Below are 17,683 nucleotides of genomic sequence, written 5' to 3' on the forward strand. Positions count from 1 at the left end.
GGAGATTGTATTGTGATCACCTTTGAGGACCCAAGGGTAGCCGAATATATCTGTTCTTGGGAACACCACAGTACAAGTGGGGGGATTGATACAAAGTCTCTATCATTTTTCTATCCAAAAAGACACCATAATAACTACTTCCAAGAACACCGGGCACAAAGCAGTCCCACAACCATGGGAACTAGACTTCCCTGGGCCTAAAATGCCCCAACGATATAGCGACTACAATAACCCTTGGTGGTCCGTAGACTCAAATCACCAGCACTATGAGGGACCGTGGCAGACCATGGGACCACGGAATAGAGGCAGAGAATGGGAACATTGGGGCGGGTCTCGATATCGACCTTACAGATCCACCTACAGAGATACACCACACTGGGAAAACTGGCCGGGGATACCAACTATGAATCGGTTCAGCAGCCTAGAAATGGTTGACTGACCATTAGTCGAAATCCCAACTCCCGCACAGATTGTGTCAGCTTCAGTCCCAGATCCCTCAGGGAATAAGACGGAAGGCCCACAAAAAAATACACTATGGCTCTCTGTCATCTTCTGGAACATCGCAGGGCTCCGACTGAAAATAGAGGACGGTTCTGCCGCCCACTTTCTTGAGGAAGGCAAGATAATATGTCTACAAGAGACATGGGCCATGAAGGCCCTACATCTTGTGGGTTATAAAACATACTTTTCCCCAGCCCTCCCAAGCAATGCAGGTAGACCCAGAGGGGGGCTGGTAACTTACATAGCTAACACAATAACAGCTCTAAAGGTACTAGACTCAGAATCTCTTACAAACTTTCAACTATTTTGTCTTATGGTAGGGGAAAAAGATACCATCATCTTAATAAACTTCTATAATAATTTAGAGGATGATCATTTCCTCAATACGCTTTTAACAATTCAAGAAAAAACAGTTCATTTTAGACAACTATATGGAAAAAAGGGCAATGTTCACATATTATGGGGAGGGGATTTCAATTTACACCCCTGCCCGTCATCGGGCAATCAGAGCTGTGGAGTAGTGGACGAAGATGAGAATCCTCTTACACATTTCCCCCATCTACGAACGGGGTTAGCTATGAACAACCTCCTCTCAGATTTGGAACTATCAATAGTAAATCCAATAGATCCAACTAAGAATTCTCTAGAACCCACATACCGAGGAAGGGGGCATGAGACCACTGTCGATTACATCGTTTTGACAGATGGACTTAGAAACTTGAGTAGGGATTTTAAACTTATGGAAAATACCTTAAGTGATCATTCTGCGCTAAGGCTGGACTTTCAGCTGAACCACTCAGTATCCCATACAACAACAATAGCAAACACTTTATCTCAAAATAGGCTGGAACTGGGCAAAAGAAATGGATACACTATAAAATGGGAAAAAGTGGACCCCAATAAACTGACAAATACACTAATAACGACTGTATACACTAATATAACAAAATGTCTAGATCTATCAGTAGACGAAGGTACAGTCCTTGAAAATTTTAAGCTAATACTAGACCAAGTAAAAGTATTGCTGACCAGAACCCCTAAACAAAATAATTCAAGTTCGACAGGGTGGTTCAATCACGATTGTACCAAGGCGCAAACTAACCTAAGAAAGGCGCTTGGGCAATCAACTAGAGATCAGCAACAGATACAACACCTTAGGCAAGAGTACAATAGGGCCAGAAAGATAAGGAAACAAGAGCTGAAATTAGCCTTATGGGATGATCTTCATAAAAGTGCACTCATGAAAAACAGCGAGTCTTTCTGGCGAATAGTGAAGTCCCCCTTGTTATCCGATCTCAATAGACCCCAGATCGATGTTGCTATAGATGAGGAAACCTGGGTAAATCATTTCTCTAAAATCTTTAAATTAACATCCCCAACAGAAGAATCCCATCATCTTCTTCCCCCAGTAGTTTTTCCAATGTCAATAGAATTCGATCTACAAGACATTGAACGGGCACTGCAAATGAGTAAGGGTGGTAAAGCACCCAGACCTGATGGGGTCCCAGTAGATCTGTTTAAATATCTTCCGGATCTTTGGGCCCCCATACTCACACGAGTATGTACTGCAGCTGCAAAATTGGGACTGATGGAGTCATGATCAAATTCCATCATGGTACCAATTTTTAAAAAAGGGGATCGTCAGGACGTAAAATGTTACCGTCCCATTTCACTTTTAGACTCTCTGGGCAAAGTAGTCGGCAGAGTAGTCTTAGAACAACTCCAGCAATGGGCAGACGATAAAAACATCCTATCGGACTTGCAATTTGGTTTCAGGGAAGGCTTTGGAACTGTTGAACAGGCCCTCAATCTAAGCATGATAGTGTCCGAATATATCCACGCAAAGCCAGGGACAATGTACATGGTATACGTGGATTTGTCCTCCGCATTTGACTGCGTATCTCACGCGAAGCTTTGGACCCTCTTAGGAACCATAGGGGTGGATCCCCCCCTTTTGGATTTCCTAAGAGAGCTATACGCTGAAGCCTCTGCAAAAGTGCGCTAAGGAACAAAAGGAGAACACACTGCGCCATTCAGAGTAGAACGAGGAGTAAGGCAGGGATGTGTCTTAGCCCCCTTCCTCTTCTCCCTGTATACCAACGGATTGGAGGAGATGATGCTGAGGGGGGGCAGGACCTCCCCAGACTGAAACACCGCCTGATCCCCGCATTGCTCTACGCGGATGACGCAGTTATTTTAGCACGCACTCCAATTGAGCTTCAGAAATCCCTATCCAAGTACGCTGACTTTATGGGCGCTTTAGATTTACAGATAAATGTAAAAAAAACATTCGTCATGGTAGCGGGAGGAGGCCGAAAAGCCACAAGGAATATCTACCTAAACTACCAAAAACTCGAGAGGACCCCCCAGTACCCTTATCTGGGCATCATGATTGATGAAAGACTAAACTGGAGGGCCGCCGTTGAGGCCAGGAGACATCTGTTCAAAAGAGCAATTACAGCATTGATGACCTTTTCACAGCGACTTGGAAAGAGACCGCCAGCTGAACTCTTAAAAATCTATGCAACAAAATGCCAAGCCATCGCTCTTTATGGGGCTGGGGTATGGGGACATGCAGACATTGGCTCACTTCAGATAGCAGAGAATTCATTTATGAGATTCCTTTTATCCACCCCAAAATGCTCTACCATCTACGCTTGTCATTTGGAACTGGGAATCCCATATATAGAAGATTTGATAAAGTGCTCTCGAAAGCCTTCTTTGCAACCCTGAACAAACTCTTGGTGCGACTAGCGTGGGCCGGGAAACAACCTAGGGTGCAGTGGAAGGTACTGCAATTGCCGTATGAGCAGGGGGGCTTAGCTGCCCCGGACCTGGAACGCTACTACAGGATAGCGCAGGCCTCCCACCTCCACACCTGGATACATGGCAGCCGTGATGTTCCGCACGTGATACTGGAGCGGCTGTTTGCGGACCCTACTCCGCTTCCTGCTACCATTTGTGGCCCGCAAGACCGCAGAGTTGGCGTACTAGACTCCCTCCTGTCTACCAACCATGCATGGCACTCTATTCTGCAGAGGCAAAATAAAGTACTAATGTACGCTCCCAACATGCCTCTACAATGGGCGCTCTGGCTACCAACCTTGGCGGAACCGGGAGTCCATAGGGCCCTTCACGCATTGGGTGCTCTTACTTTGGGGGACCTATTCGAGCATGGACGGGTGAAGACGTGGGCACAGATCTCACATCGGAGGGAGAGCCCCACACTGCTCCAACGCTTTCAGTACCATCGGGTCCGTAGCGCCCTGCTGGAGCTGCTGGGCCCCGATATGGAGGAACCCCCTGCGGTCCCGGAACTGGTGTATATCATTGACGCCGTCTCACCAAAGAAGCTCATTACTAGATTATACAGGATAGGGCACGAGCACACGGCCCTGCTCTACACGAGGGCGAGACTGGCCTGGCAGACGGATTTGGATACACACGTCGATGACAGCATGTGGGCCTACTGCTGTGCGGCCACCAGGCGCCTTTCCCTGAACGGGAGGCACCGGTTGATCCACTTTAAGTTCTTACAAAGGGTATACCACACGCCGGAGAGGCTCCATAGGTTCGGTCTCCGTGACACCCCACACTGCGAGAGGTGCCGGGCTCGGGTTGCGGACTTCCTGCACATGGCCTGGGGCTGCCCGGGAGTCCAGAGGTATTGGGCCAGCGTGTTCGCTGAATTGAGCGCCATAGTGGAATTGGACCTAGCTATGGACCCGGCCCTTGCTCTACTGGGGTACACAAAATCGATCCCAGTCGCGGTTCGGAAACTGGTGAGCGTGGGACTGCTCCTAGCGAAGAGGGTGGTCGCATTATGCTGGATGAGGGGGCCATTACCTACGCTCAAGCGATGGGTTAGCGACATGAAATACTGCAATACGCAGTCGGACACATACAGTGAGCTCATACCGCCCGGGGGTCGCCCCAAGAACTACTGGGGGCTGTACCAGACCTACTTGTCCTCCAGGCTGGACGGGGAAGTCTCGGGGGAGGGGGAGGGGGGAGACAGAGGGAGTGACGTGCCAGAGCCATCGGATACACATGACTAGGGTGCTCCTCCGCATGACTAATGTACTGTAATGGGGGGGATTCTCCATCCTACTAGCAGTGAGAACAGGGGGGCGGCATTCCGGGCAGGGGGAGGGCGGCAGGCCGCACTAGCTACCACAGGTGATAGAGACGGCCACAGGCGACTCGGGGAGCACGAATGAGGGACCAGTTGAGGGGAGGGGGGCGTTCAGAGGGTTGGGGTTGGTTGGGGGGGGGGGGGGGGAAATATAAAACTGTTTGCTTTGCCAATTTATTTGAATTGCACACTACTTTGCAGATGGTCCGAGCCCACGGAGGAGGCCCGTCCCCGGCAGACCTCCAACGCACTTTCACACTGGACTCTATGGTGTTAATGTGTCATGGTATTTGTACTTGTTGTCGCATGGAGACCTGTTGCCGGCCCGGGATGGGTTGTAGGCAAGTGACTGCGTATACATTGTGCTGTGCTTTTTCATAATAAATATAATAAAAAAAAAAAAAAAAAAAAAAGAAGATTTGATAAAGGTTCAGCCATTGCTACTCTGGAGACGTATCTGGCTGTCGGACAAAAATTTACTGACCAAAGACATACTACAGGACTCCATGGCACTGGATCGTGCACACAAAATAGCATGGCTTACCTATGTCAGACATTTCTTTTCCGACCTGGGTCTAGAAAAGTACTATACCACCCCAGAAAAACTAATTGAAATAACAAAGAAAGACCTAAAACAATTAGCACTGAGCCATCTAGAGTCTCTTAGACTGACCCTGCTATCATCTAAACAATCTGTGCTCCATGCAAACATGATACAGCATACCCCGCAAATCCAGCTCTACCTTACTTTAGAACTCAGCACATATGACAAGATGCTCCTGACAAGGTTCAGACTGAATCTTTTTCATAGACTTGTGGCCTTCCCAGAAAAGAACACTTGGGACGCAAATTTGGTACTCTGCCCATGCGACGATATGTCCCCTCAGTCATGTATTCATACAATACTGTTCTGTAAATACTTTCATACCCATAGAAAGATCTGGCTATTTCCGCTACTAAAACGCTGGGGTTTCAGATACTGTCGGCCCGCCATGTTAGCCTTGCAGGTGTTAGATTCTGAACGCACTTGTTATCATGTACTTAATTTTTTAAAGTGTATTATGAGGCACAGAAATAATCTTTAAAAAAATACACAGGATTTTGGTTATATTTATGTTTTATATCTTGATGATGTGTTTTTATTTTATATATGATACGTATGAACTTTGTGATTACTTTTATGGTTTTTCATTGTCAAAAAACCGAATAAAGGAAATTTATTATTACTATAAGAGAACCCTCAAGTTTCCAGGTCCATGCATCAGTAACTCATCTGGTCCAAGTCCTCATTCTCTAATGGGATCACCTGTGGGTGAGGAGTGTATGTTCCAGGGCATAAATGCCCTGAGGTCTGTGCACATCCACAGCTGAACACGTTTGTTGGTATTCACAACTTATTTTTTCAACCACTTGCTCACCTGAATTGATGAAATATTTTCTCCTGTCAATGGAAGCTGTAAATCCCTTTCTCTGGTAGAGGGGTAAGGGAACAATACACAAACATAATGAGCTAGGGGAAATATTTTCTCTCTGGAGAATGTGAGACTGCACAAGGGAAACTCAAGCATGTAAAAAAAAAAAAAAAAAATTCACAAAACAGTTCCAGGATTATACCCAGAAAGCTGTGACTAGCATGCAAAGCTGTACATATGTGGGTGTTAATTTACTCATATCTTTCAGAAGATGAGTTGTAACAAGATGTTCTGCACAGAGGTACTTGACTCCTGTTTCTATGGGGACTTGGTTTGTCGTGAGATGCTCTTCACAATATGTGCATGAAATGAGGGTTGCAGCCATATGCTGCAATGCTTTTAATGGCTCTTTTTAGGTTACGGGACATCCCATCACTAGTTTATTTTTTTTGCACTTGTGCTGGGAGAGCACGGTCTACTTTTTGATTTTGTGTATTTTAAATATTCAAAACATTTTGCTGAGGAATGGGCCTCTGTTCTAGGTGAGTGCGTTGCTTTGATGATGTTGTTGTCCTGTGTGGTTGCGGTTTTCTTATTCATTTCAGGTAGTTTATCATTTGGTTGACTGCCCTACCAATCTCTAATTCACCTGTTGGTCTGCCTGAATACAGACCCTAAGGGGCCCATTAGGATCACGGGCGGATCGCCACCGCCCGCCACCCATTTCCCCCCGCCATATTACTATGGCGGGGGGACCGCGGCGGACGGAAAGACCGTCCGCCGCTTTTCTACCCGGTCAACTCGTTGACCGGGCGGAAAAGGATTTAATATAGTGGCAGTGTCTGTTAGACACCGCCAGCCATATTAACATGGGTGTGGAAAAATGCCTTTCCATGGCGGCATTGCCGCCATGGAAAGGCATGCGGGAATTGACCACAGGGACCCCAGGTACTTTGGGGGGTGCACATGCTGGGTATCTATGGTACCCCCCAGCAGTTCCATGCACAACATGCCTTCCTGGCATTGTGGCGGGCGGTGCTGAGTGCACTGCCCGCCACAATGCCAAGAATGCAGGATGCACCCGCCACTGTGGTGGGCGCATCCTAATTGCCCCCACAGTACCCCTGCCCTATGGCAGGCGGTCCCTTTTACCATGAGGATGGCGGGCGGACAAAGTCCGCCAGCCATCTTAATGATGCCCTAAGCCTCGAGTCAGGTTTGGAAACAAAAGAGAAGTCACTGATGTATTTAGTATTTATCGGGGAGTTCGCCAGGGGTGTGTTTTAGTCCCACTCTTTTTTATTTAATTTGTATGTTAACAATCTCAGTAGGGAGCTTAGTAAGTGCACCCCAGATTGTGCCGATGGTGAGCAGTTCCCCTATTAAAGCATTATTGAATACAGATGACGCAGTGTTAATCGCTCGTACCCCCAAATCTAAAGCATTCCTTTGTCAATATTATGGCCAGGCTGGATTTATGAACTAATTTTAAGTCTTTTATAAAGACCTGTGGACCAAAGCATACAGTATCCTTAACTAATACGGTGGGTAACAAAGTGCTATTAAGCACTAGTTCCTTTTCTTACCTGGGGGTTACTCTCGGCTCGTCTGGGACATGGTCTGCGCATATCGCAGAAAGAGGACCAAGTTCTCCAGGGCTGTTGGCACCCTGCTAAGTCTTCCATCAACCAGAGGCGAGAGGGGTCTTACATCCCTTTGGCAAATATATTAGCACAATGTGTAACTATAGCAATTTATGGGGCACGAATATGGGGCTTGGGCGACTTGACCACCCTCCAAAGGGAAAAAAATAGTTTCTGGAGGAGAATATTGTCAGCCCCCGTGTCAACCTCAAGCTTTATTTGCCACAATGGTTGTATGACGTTACAACGCATGCTTTTACCCCGCATGCCGTTACAACGCAAGTTTTTACAACTTGCTGTCGGGGTGCGGTGGAGTTTGGAATAGTATAATTTACTATTCCAACTCCAGTCTGTGCAACAGTAGGGAAGGTGTTGGAGTTAAATGCAACACCTTATACCCCCTACAGCAAGCCATTTCGTTGTAATGGCATGCGGGGTAAAAGCATGCATTGTAAAGCATGCAGTGTCTCAGTAGTTTCCCGCCACAATAAACTAGGAGTAGACTTTCTGAGCGATTTTATCCGTAGCTGGCCACTTCACTTGTGGCTATCTATCTGGAGCTCAGAAGAAGAAAAATGAACGAGAGGGATAGCTTTAGACTGTTTGGCATGTGATAAGGGTCTTTTGATCCACTGGATAGCATATGTCAAGATATCCCTGGAAGCTATTGGAATGGCTGATATGTTTTTAGACAGAACGCCGCGGGCAGTCCCTGTCAGAAAGCAAGTACACGTCTTGCTGCTACAGTGATCTAAAGAAGATACGTTATGGGCTGAAAGACAAAAATTAAGTGCTAAGCATTATTTATATCTGAATCCCAGGGCCCTTTCTGCCAACTATTTGCAGAATACTAATAAGGGTATAGTGAAATATTTTCTTTGTTTTACGTCAGAACACCACCCTCAGCTTGACTCTAGAGAATCCCCATGTAACTTGCAAAAACAAATTATGGTACATTTTCTCCTTTTTGTGTGAATATTACAAAATGTATACACAAAAAATTCCTCATACCATTTTTAAGGCTTAGGAATCTAAGGCTTTGCATGTAAGCATATACATTTTTTACTTGCATTACCAGTGGCGAAACATGTGGACATGTGATTCTGTTTTTCAACGCTTCAGTCCCTTCTAGGGGGTCAATGCTTTTAGTAGAGTGATGAATTTGGACCAGTCGGTTTTAATTTTAGGTTTGTTCATCCCAGCCTGCTTTATTTAGATTGTTGGTTATCAATTTCCCAAACCTGATGATTTTATGTATTTTATTTGGATGTTTTTAGTAATTTGCATGTATTTCATTGCTATTTTTCACATATAATGCATGCTTTTATGGCTGTTCGCAGCACAACTAAAGAGAATTCTGATTCTGAGTGCCCTACATTTCCCTTGCATTTGGAAAGCTCATTTTTCCTTACTTAAGGCGCCTGCATACCAAGGTGTGGTTGTTCTTTTTGTTATCTCCAGAGTATGTAGTGCAAATTAAGTTTTATATTTGCTCTTCTTTGTGAAAGGCTATTAAGTTCTATTCCTTCTGCTCCTCCTTGGGAGTTAGTAGTTTAGTTTACATTGTTTTGTCTTCTGTCACTCTTTCAAAGGTTTGGGGGCATTGATTGGCTATTTGGAGTTGTCCATTGCCCTGTGTTTCAATGTTGATATTTAAAGGGATTAGAATGTTTTGTTATTATACAGTCCAAGGTTTATTTTTAAGAAAAAAGTATAACCGCCCTGTAGGAAAGAACAAAGGGTGCAGCACAGTAGATGTTGGATGAGCTCATCCCCATCCCCCGCAAAAACTACATTTGAATAGTGACCGCCACAAAGAAATCTCAAAGGGACGGAGACTAGACATCCTCTGATCACTAGAAAGGACAAAACAAAATAACTTGCATTGGCAAACCATGATGCAGTAGTTGATGGGTGACATTACAAATACAATGCCAGGGAGAATTTTAAATTACGTCTGAGCAAATTTTCGAATTTTCACATTACACAATTTCACGTAATTTTTTCGTTCGACAGGCTCATTTGTGCAGAAAATGGCTTGCCGATAGACATTTTCTGCCCAAAACCAATCTTCTGCGAGAAACTAAGTAAAGTAAAAAAATTGCATCGTACAAATGTAAGTAAAGAAAAATAAGGCAATGTCAAAAAGACGAAATTTATGGAAACGGAGATGCTTAGCCCTAGCGGGAAATGGATCATTATGTTGTAAAAGTAGTATATTTACTTGCACATGATCTCTGCTTGAGAACTAATTGTAATGGTCACTTTTGTATGTTTCAGAGCAAGGTTCTTTGAAGGTACTGAAGTGGTGGCTGACACAGGTGTGATCCTTGATACCACAATGCGCGGAGGACGATTGGGAGTTTTCTGCTTCTCCCAAGAGAATATTATCTGGTCCAACTTAAGATACCGCTGTAACGGTGAGTTTTGAGGTTCTACTTCAAAGACATTTCCTTGGACACTTTGAGAGCAGAAAAATCCCATATGTGTTGGAAAGGAAACCTTTGGCTATTTGTTTAGTCATAATTTCCCCTTTTTGTTTTGCTGGAGACAGAATTGTAACCAGTAGGAGCTTACAATCTGTCCTTTGCTCACTAGAGGATAGTTTTCTAGTCTATTTCATTTCCCCGCTCCCACCCAATTCAATGGCTTGCGTCTTTTGTCTTGTTTTGAATGCCATCAGTTGAGCAATGCGAGTTAAGCCCTACTCATTCTAGATGAGGTCCCTTCTTCCCGGCTTCTATCCATCTATCTCTCCATTTGTTTAAGCCCTTCATTCATGCAAGCATCCATCCTTTCGTCATTCCATCCTTCCAACCGTTCATCATTTGTCTTCCATCCTTCCTTCCACTCACACTTCCAATCAATCATCCACCCTCTTACCCATCCATTCTTTATTATCCATCTATCAATTCACCCTCCTTTTATCAATCCATCCTTTAACCCCTTCCATCCAGTCGTACATTAATCTATCCCCCTATTCATGTAGCCCTTCATAATTCCAGCCACCTATGCAAATGTTGTTTTACCCTTGCATCAATCCTTTTGACTCTTCCTTCCCACAATTTCTTCCTTCTTTTCATATGTTCTTCTTTCATTCTTCCTTCCAGCTTCTTTCCTTCTTTTTCTCTTCATTTCCTTATTGTTACAAACTTTACACCCTTGACCTCTGGTATCGTTTTCCCTAACTTTTGTTTTTTAAGAGCTTTCACCTGCACAGCTACAGACAGGACAGGTTCATAAATATCTAGAAGTCAATATCACTCTAGCTTAAGCTGTGAAAGCGAGGATTTCTCAACTGTTTTTCTCTCTCTTTATTTTAGGTTAATTATAGTAGCGATTTCCAGTGTTTTTACACTGAAAAATCTGTGTTTATACATTTTGGATCCACATAATGTTGCCAGAGACAGCGTTTTCTAGTGTTTGAAAAGTTCATTCACCACTGGACCATCTCTGACATTAGGTGCTAAACAAAGCAGTTTTTACTTGCTTATTTTAAGATTTATTATTTTTTTGTAAGATAACTTGGTGAGTTAATAGTTTTAACCTATTGCTGCCTGGCCTGCATCGCGCAGGGAACAAAAGGCGTGCCAAGGCGCCAAGCCCAGCATGCATGACCCCACAGGTGTGCGGAGTAAAGCTTCAGCTTAGCTGCATACCAACCATAATAGGAAGGCCTGCTAGAACGCAATGCCCAGCGGGCATGGCCATCACACTCCAATGCAAAACAGAGTCCTGATTGAGTGCCAAGTCGAGCTGGTATGGCCACCACATCCCCACACACAAATTAAAGGCCTGCCAGAGCACCAAGCCCAGCAAGCATGATCACTGCACCCTGCAAAAAAATAGATTATCTCCCAGGGCACTAATTTCAGCAGACCTCTCCCCAGTAGGGGTGGGGAGCAAAGTGCCAGCTCGCCCCCAACCTAACTTTACAAATACAGGTGCCAAACTGGGACTACATGGTACTCCACACCTTCAAAATACAGAAAGTCTCCTGGGGCACCAACTTTTTTTCTTCTTTTTTTATTACGGTTCAATAAACTTATCAGCCAACTTAAACATGACACATTTCCAGCAATTGTATATCAGACAGCTTCTGGCATACAGCATGACATTATATATAGATATTTTAATTATTGATGGCCAATGCCGCTTCCACCAGTGTGCATCTAGGTCTCTTTACGTTCTCAGTTTGCTTCTAAAGAATCCATCAATTCAGTCCGGTCCCCCTCACTACATTGCCTGTAATCGTTTCCTCTTTTTGCCGTATTCAGTGTGCCTCTTGAAATTTTCACCACATGGGCCAGATCTTGTCAAATTTCCTGCCGCAGACTCTCGCCTTATAAGAAAAAGATATCCGTCACATCATGTCTAAAGATGTTGGCCATTATGGAACAGGACACCATTTTAGATTATACAGAGCAGCATTCTAAATAGCTAGCTGCAGCTATTGGTTTTGCCAGTGCTTAACCTCCAATTGTACTTGCCCTGACAAAGGCATGGGGGCAACACTGCGATTGTACAAGCATTTCCAAAGCCTATATGACAAGTGAGTTTGCCAGAGTTTGTTCAAAACGATGTTGCTTCCAATCCTCATTAAATTATATTAAGCCGTATGTTAAGTAAGTAACAGATTGTAGGACAGTAATTCACTGAAGAATTTGTTTTTTATTTCTCTGTATTTATTATTGCTTTGGGCATCAAAACCAGCTTGCTGACTGGAAGCTTGATGTAGTAAAAACACTTTTGGTGAAGGTCACCCAAAAACCTAATTTGAGTAAATTGGTTAAAAGAGGTAAAAATGAAGGAAGAATGGCAATTTTTAATAAAAACAAATATAGATAACTGAGGCAGGTGTCAATGGGGTGCAGCATGGAATGTAAACAGAGTGATTTTGAGAGGCAATACTTCCTTGTAGCATTTGGTAACGAGAAAAAATAAATGTCATTTCCTACCGCTGAAATAGGGAAAAACTGAGAAAAGAGTTATGAATGTTTTACAGAAACTTTTAAGCATTGGTGTAACGGGCCGATGAGGCAGCATCTTCCTGGCTCACATTACTGTAGGCAACCTCTTCAATGGAAGACATAGCAGGCACATCACCAGCTCATGGACAGAGTTAGAACAATAATACAGCTCTATATAGTATCAGTGAGAGATGTTTGAGGTGTCTTTCAATGTTAAGATCTCCAACGGATCTATTAAAAATAGTATCTCCTTGACAGAAAGCACTCAGAACCTCACTTATTACCAGAGCAAACCCTAATTTAGAAACGTACAGTTCTTATCTGGCCAGAGGATCGATCACTTTGTTGGCGCTACCTGCCCTTCTCCTTGGAAGTTCTTCATTGCTTAGGATAGATCTGGATAGCTAATGCCCTGGTGTAAATTTACTATTGCCAATCCTTTGTCTAATATTTCCAAGTGTAGTCAGGGTGGAAAAATAGCTACATCCTGGTCAAGCATGAATAGCCGTCCCCTGCCCCGTGACTATACTGGTGAAATACAGATATGTATTATTAAATAAACTATGTGTTTTTTTTCTTTTTTCCCCTAGATACAATTCCAGATGACTATGACAGTTATGTAATCAAGCAAAGCCAGTTCAATGCATGAGCACATTCCCCCCCAGGGAGGTGAGCAAGAAGCCTACTTCATGCAGCCTTTCTTAGGACACTACTGCTGACCCTTCAAAAGGGTTCATTATTACAACACCCAATGTTTCTTTTCTCAGCTCAGTGACGTGCATTTCTGTGGACAATTATATTTGCAAAACCTGAAAATCTGTGCATTATTTAAAACTCCTGCAAGAGGTGAACCTTTACCATTGAGAATGACTGCATCATATCATGGCCGCCAATATTAGGAAATTCCTAGGAAGCAGAGAATGAACTTGCAGTATGGCCAGGGCCACAAAAACTACAGAGGAATCCAGGACCATATTGAGCCGCAAGATTGACTCGATGTGTCAAGAAGAGGCAATTCATGCAGCAAGAAAAGGCAAATTACGCAGAACATTGTGAGAGTAAAGGAACATTATGTCATCTAGCTAGCTTGACATTTTAACAACTCGATACAAAAGGTTCCCAGTGCTAAATAAATTCCTGAATTTCTCAAGAAAATCAACAAATGTTCTACACATGTTGGTCACCAGGAATTTAATTGTTTGTCTTGCATGGGAGCACAGCAAGACAATTTTCTAAACACTGTCCTTTCTGCTTCCCTTTGAGAAATAGAGTGTGTAAAACGTATACATAATTGCCCTATTGCACTCAGTGGAAAACAAATGTGTGACAGTCAATGCTTATAATAAAGATCTGCTTGATTAATGTGGAACATCTAAGTAAAGTTCTAAAACTACTCTTCAATTTCACGCTTACCATATATTTTTGTGACAGAGCGTCTGAAGGCCACTTTTCATTAAGGAACAGCCACCTTCAGAACAGTATTTTACATTTCAGAATTATTGGCCGAGGGTTTCACGAGGAGGTGTGTTAGAAATGAATGCATCAGACCTTAAAACAAGTGAAACATGGGATTCATCTAATCTTTGAGAAGTCTCTTGGTTTAACTGCTGGTTTGAGACCAGTGTCTATAATGTAAACATGAATTTTCCTGAAAAGAAATTTGTTGTTGAACCCTATTTGAAGTACATTTGGGGACTTCGTTTTTTTGTTTCCGTTTGCTGATGAAAGCCCTTCTTCAGGTCCTCCGACTGGGACGGTTTAACCAATATAAGCAACACTGTCGCATCGCAACCGTCTTACTACAGCAATGACTCAATGAGACGTGACAAGCTAACTTTTGCAAACTGCTAGACATAGCATTGCACTCTGTGTCCAGCAGTTTAAATAACTTTCCATCTGGTTGAGTTAGAAACATAAATTTGTTGAAATGTACAGTAGATAATGCATAAGGAAGCAAGTGTGGTTGGTTGATATTTATACATAAAAGCGTGTTTTTCCTTTTAGCTCTGAATATAACGCATATTGACTTCGGCTCTTAGTTCAAGATAAAACCATGTCACAGGTTTCATTTTCGACTTTGGCAAGAATAATTATATAAAATGTCTTGATGTAGATTACTCCAGATAGGGGTAATTGCAATGTTGGGAAAAACACAAAGGCATGTATAAATACAAGCAAACATTTGGATGCAGATGTACTTGTAGCAAAAGGAATACACTGTCAAAGTCAGAGGAAACTCAACTTAAAAAGGGATGGAAGATATGTTCATTGCCTGCTGCAGATCACAGGCACCCATCACTGGGATTGCAAAAGAATAGTTGGTGCATTCAGAGGCAACATTCCAAGACACCATGAGTGATGAGAGACCCATTGTTTAGACAATGAGGCCTATATTGGTGTTTTAAAAAAACAAATTAGAATAACTACACACATTAATGATAGTTAATTTTCCTTGCAGCAATTTCCATATTAGACATTCAGTAAGATAACATTTCTGTTAAATGAACATTTAGTAATTGCAGTCTATAAAAAGTGGTTAAAGTGAAACAAACTCCACACGTTCTTGTGTATTGTACAGTCATGGTTAATACATAAAAATATTCAGAAATCAATTTACAAATACAAATGGCATATAAACTGTAATAAAGCAATAATGGCTAGACTATCTTTTCAATTAATTAAAAAACACAAAGTTTTCTTTTTTGAGCATACATCAGAAATTGATTCTTTTCCAATTCCTAAAAACATCATCAGCTTTTTCTGCTCAGTTCAATCAAACGCCTCCTGGTAAACGCTTTCATCACCTGCTTTACATTTTGCGTACTGCCTCTTGTCTTAAGGACATCCGCTCTGTCTATAGTGACCTCATATAACACTATAAAAGAAGGTCATGACGATGGAGAGTAAAGAGAAAGAATAGATGACTATCAAAAAATGTCAGAACTGCTGATAATTGGAGGGGAGCACCTATCGGGCTTCAGACAGGTATCCCCGCTTCTGGTTACTGTACCCTGAAAGCCTGCCTTACCCAAAGATGTATCCGATATTTGAGGAATGGCGAGGTATCCATGTCTGGAGGACTAAGGAGGTATTAACGATGAGTAACTTGGCATCCCAAATGCCATGTCACAACAATGCAGGTTTATTGTCGAGGTCAACTTGTAGCAGATGCAGAACTACATAGCAGCCAGTGCTGCTGACAAAGAAGGGAAGTCTACTGCCTTAACTGGGAAAAATGTCAACACTCCATGGTATGTGCTGCCTTTGGTCTTGGCATAAAATCCAAGTGGGAGCATTGCATATAGGGCATTTCTGTAGCATAAATATATTGGCACATAGGAATGGCCTAGTGACCTAAGCTGACCAGCACAATTTAGTTTCTAATGGCTATATATATTATCAATCGCAGATGCTGTACAGCATAGCTAAAAATCAGTGATGATGCTTGTTTGTCTAAGCTATCCCCCCCTTCATGATGGGAGCTGCTAAGGAAAAACTCAACTGGAGAAAACATAGCTAATGTTTCGCGTAAACTGGAGGTTTTCTTCCAGTGCGCGGAATACATCTGTTCACTTTGTGGCAGCTGTCCTATTACCATCCACCTCCAAATAATGCCCTTTGTCTGTACAAGATAATATGTGTGTTTACCTTAAGACTTTATCTTTTCAGGCACCGGTTTCTAAATGTTTTTGCTCTGGTTTAAAGTGATTGATGTTGCGTACAAATGGGTGTTGGGGAGCACCATTGACGATAAAGTTGAGTTACCAATGAAACATATCTGAAGAAGGTAAAGTTCTTCGGTGTACCGCTTAGTAATGTATCTGCAAAGACAAGGAGAAGATTACTGCATGACATCCCGCCCCTGCACCTTCACATGATGCATCATGACAGCCTGGCACACGCAAACGTGAGTGGGCGGTGCTAGGAGACCGAAGCTGACAAGATAAATTGCTGCATTCAGAGCTTGCAGTATGAATGATCTTGTGCAGAGATCAGTCGATGTGTTAAAAAAAAGGATCTGCATATTCATGGTAGAATCCTGGCAAGCGTGGGATGGAGAAGAAATGATGCCCTAGCCTTCTACAGCAGCCCGCGCCACCATCTGCTACCCACTGGCTTCACCCACTGTACCTGCTAAGAACACACATTTCAAGACTCTCAGAGCTGAACACATTTAAATGCCTTTTCTTTACTCAATCTGTAGCATTTTTGTTGCTTTCATCTAAATAAATATGGATGTCTACTGCATGAAGTCTAATTAGACACCTAAGGTGCATATTTACTAATCCTCCACTCAGGGCAGCGAGTAAAGTTCTGGACTGCTTTGTGTGAAAAGGAGAGCATGCAAATGCCCCAGATTTACGAAGATTTGGAACATTTCTGCTCTCTCCTTGTGCTGCGGTACAAAAGGGGGTGGTGATGGACGGAGCATCTGAACCAATCAAACAGTCACACCCAGTCAACAGATCTGGGTTTAATCCATCACCGTTCTTTAGGCCACTCTGCCAACCCAGTTCAGACATGGCCATATGCAAATCAGTCTGACCCTGTGCCTCATGGGAACAGTCCAGCCCGAACTGCCAAGCATGCCTTCCCTGGACTGGAAACAAGCTTCCTAGGACCGGTTTCTGGCATTACAGCCGTCTTCAGCCATGATAGCTTGAATCCAGTGGCAAAGTGAGCAAGGGACTCACGTCTGAGCATACCATGCCAACTTATGGCGAACAAAGCGGTACAAAAGGGGGTGGTGATTTCAGCCTGGCTGAAGACGGCTGTAATGCCAGAAACCGGTCCTCGGAAGCTTGACTCCGGTCCAGGGAAGGCATGGCTTGGCAGTTCGGGCTGGACTGTTCCCATGAGGCACAGGGTCAGACTGATTTGCATATGGCCATGTCTGAACTGGGGTGGCAGAGTGGGCTAAAGAACGGTGATGGATCAAACCTAGATCAGTTGACTGGGGGTGAGTGTTTGATTGGTTCAGATGCTCCGCCCATCACCACCCCCTTTTGTACCGCTCTCCTT

The 17,683-nt window shown here is 43.5% G+C and overlaps 1 protein-coding gene across 1 annotated transcript in view; it reads left to right on the forward strand.

Moving 5' to 3' along the window:
- The window catches only part of COMP (cartilage oligomeric matrix protein), a 153,376-nt gene extending 139,314 nt beyond the window's left edge, over nucleotides 1-14,062 (forward strand). The window contains exons 18-19 of the mRNA XM_078671385.1: nucleotides 9,972-10,111; nucleotides 13,252-14,062. Coding sequence (XP_078527511.1) covers nucleotides 9,972-10,111; nucleotides 13,252-13,310 — 199 coding nt within the window. The 3' untranslated portion in view covers nucleotides 13,311-14,062. The remainder of the gene's footprint in view (nucleotides 1-9,971; nucleotides 10,112-13,251) is intronic.
- Nucleotides 14,063-17,683: the final 3,621 nt, after the last annotated feature.

The sequence above is a fragment of the Lissotriton helveticus genome, chromosome 12, assembly GCF_964261635.1.
Source record: "Lissotriton helveticus chromosome 12, aLisHel1.1, whole genome shotgun sequence".
Lineage (NCBI taxonomy): Eukaryota > Metazoa > Chordata > Amphibia > Caudata > Salamandridae > Lissotriton > Lissotriton helveticus.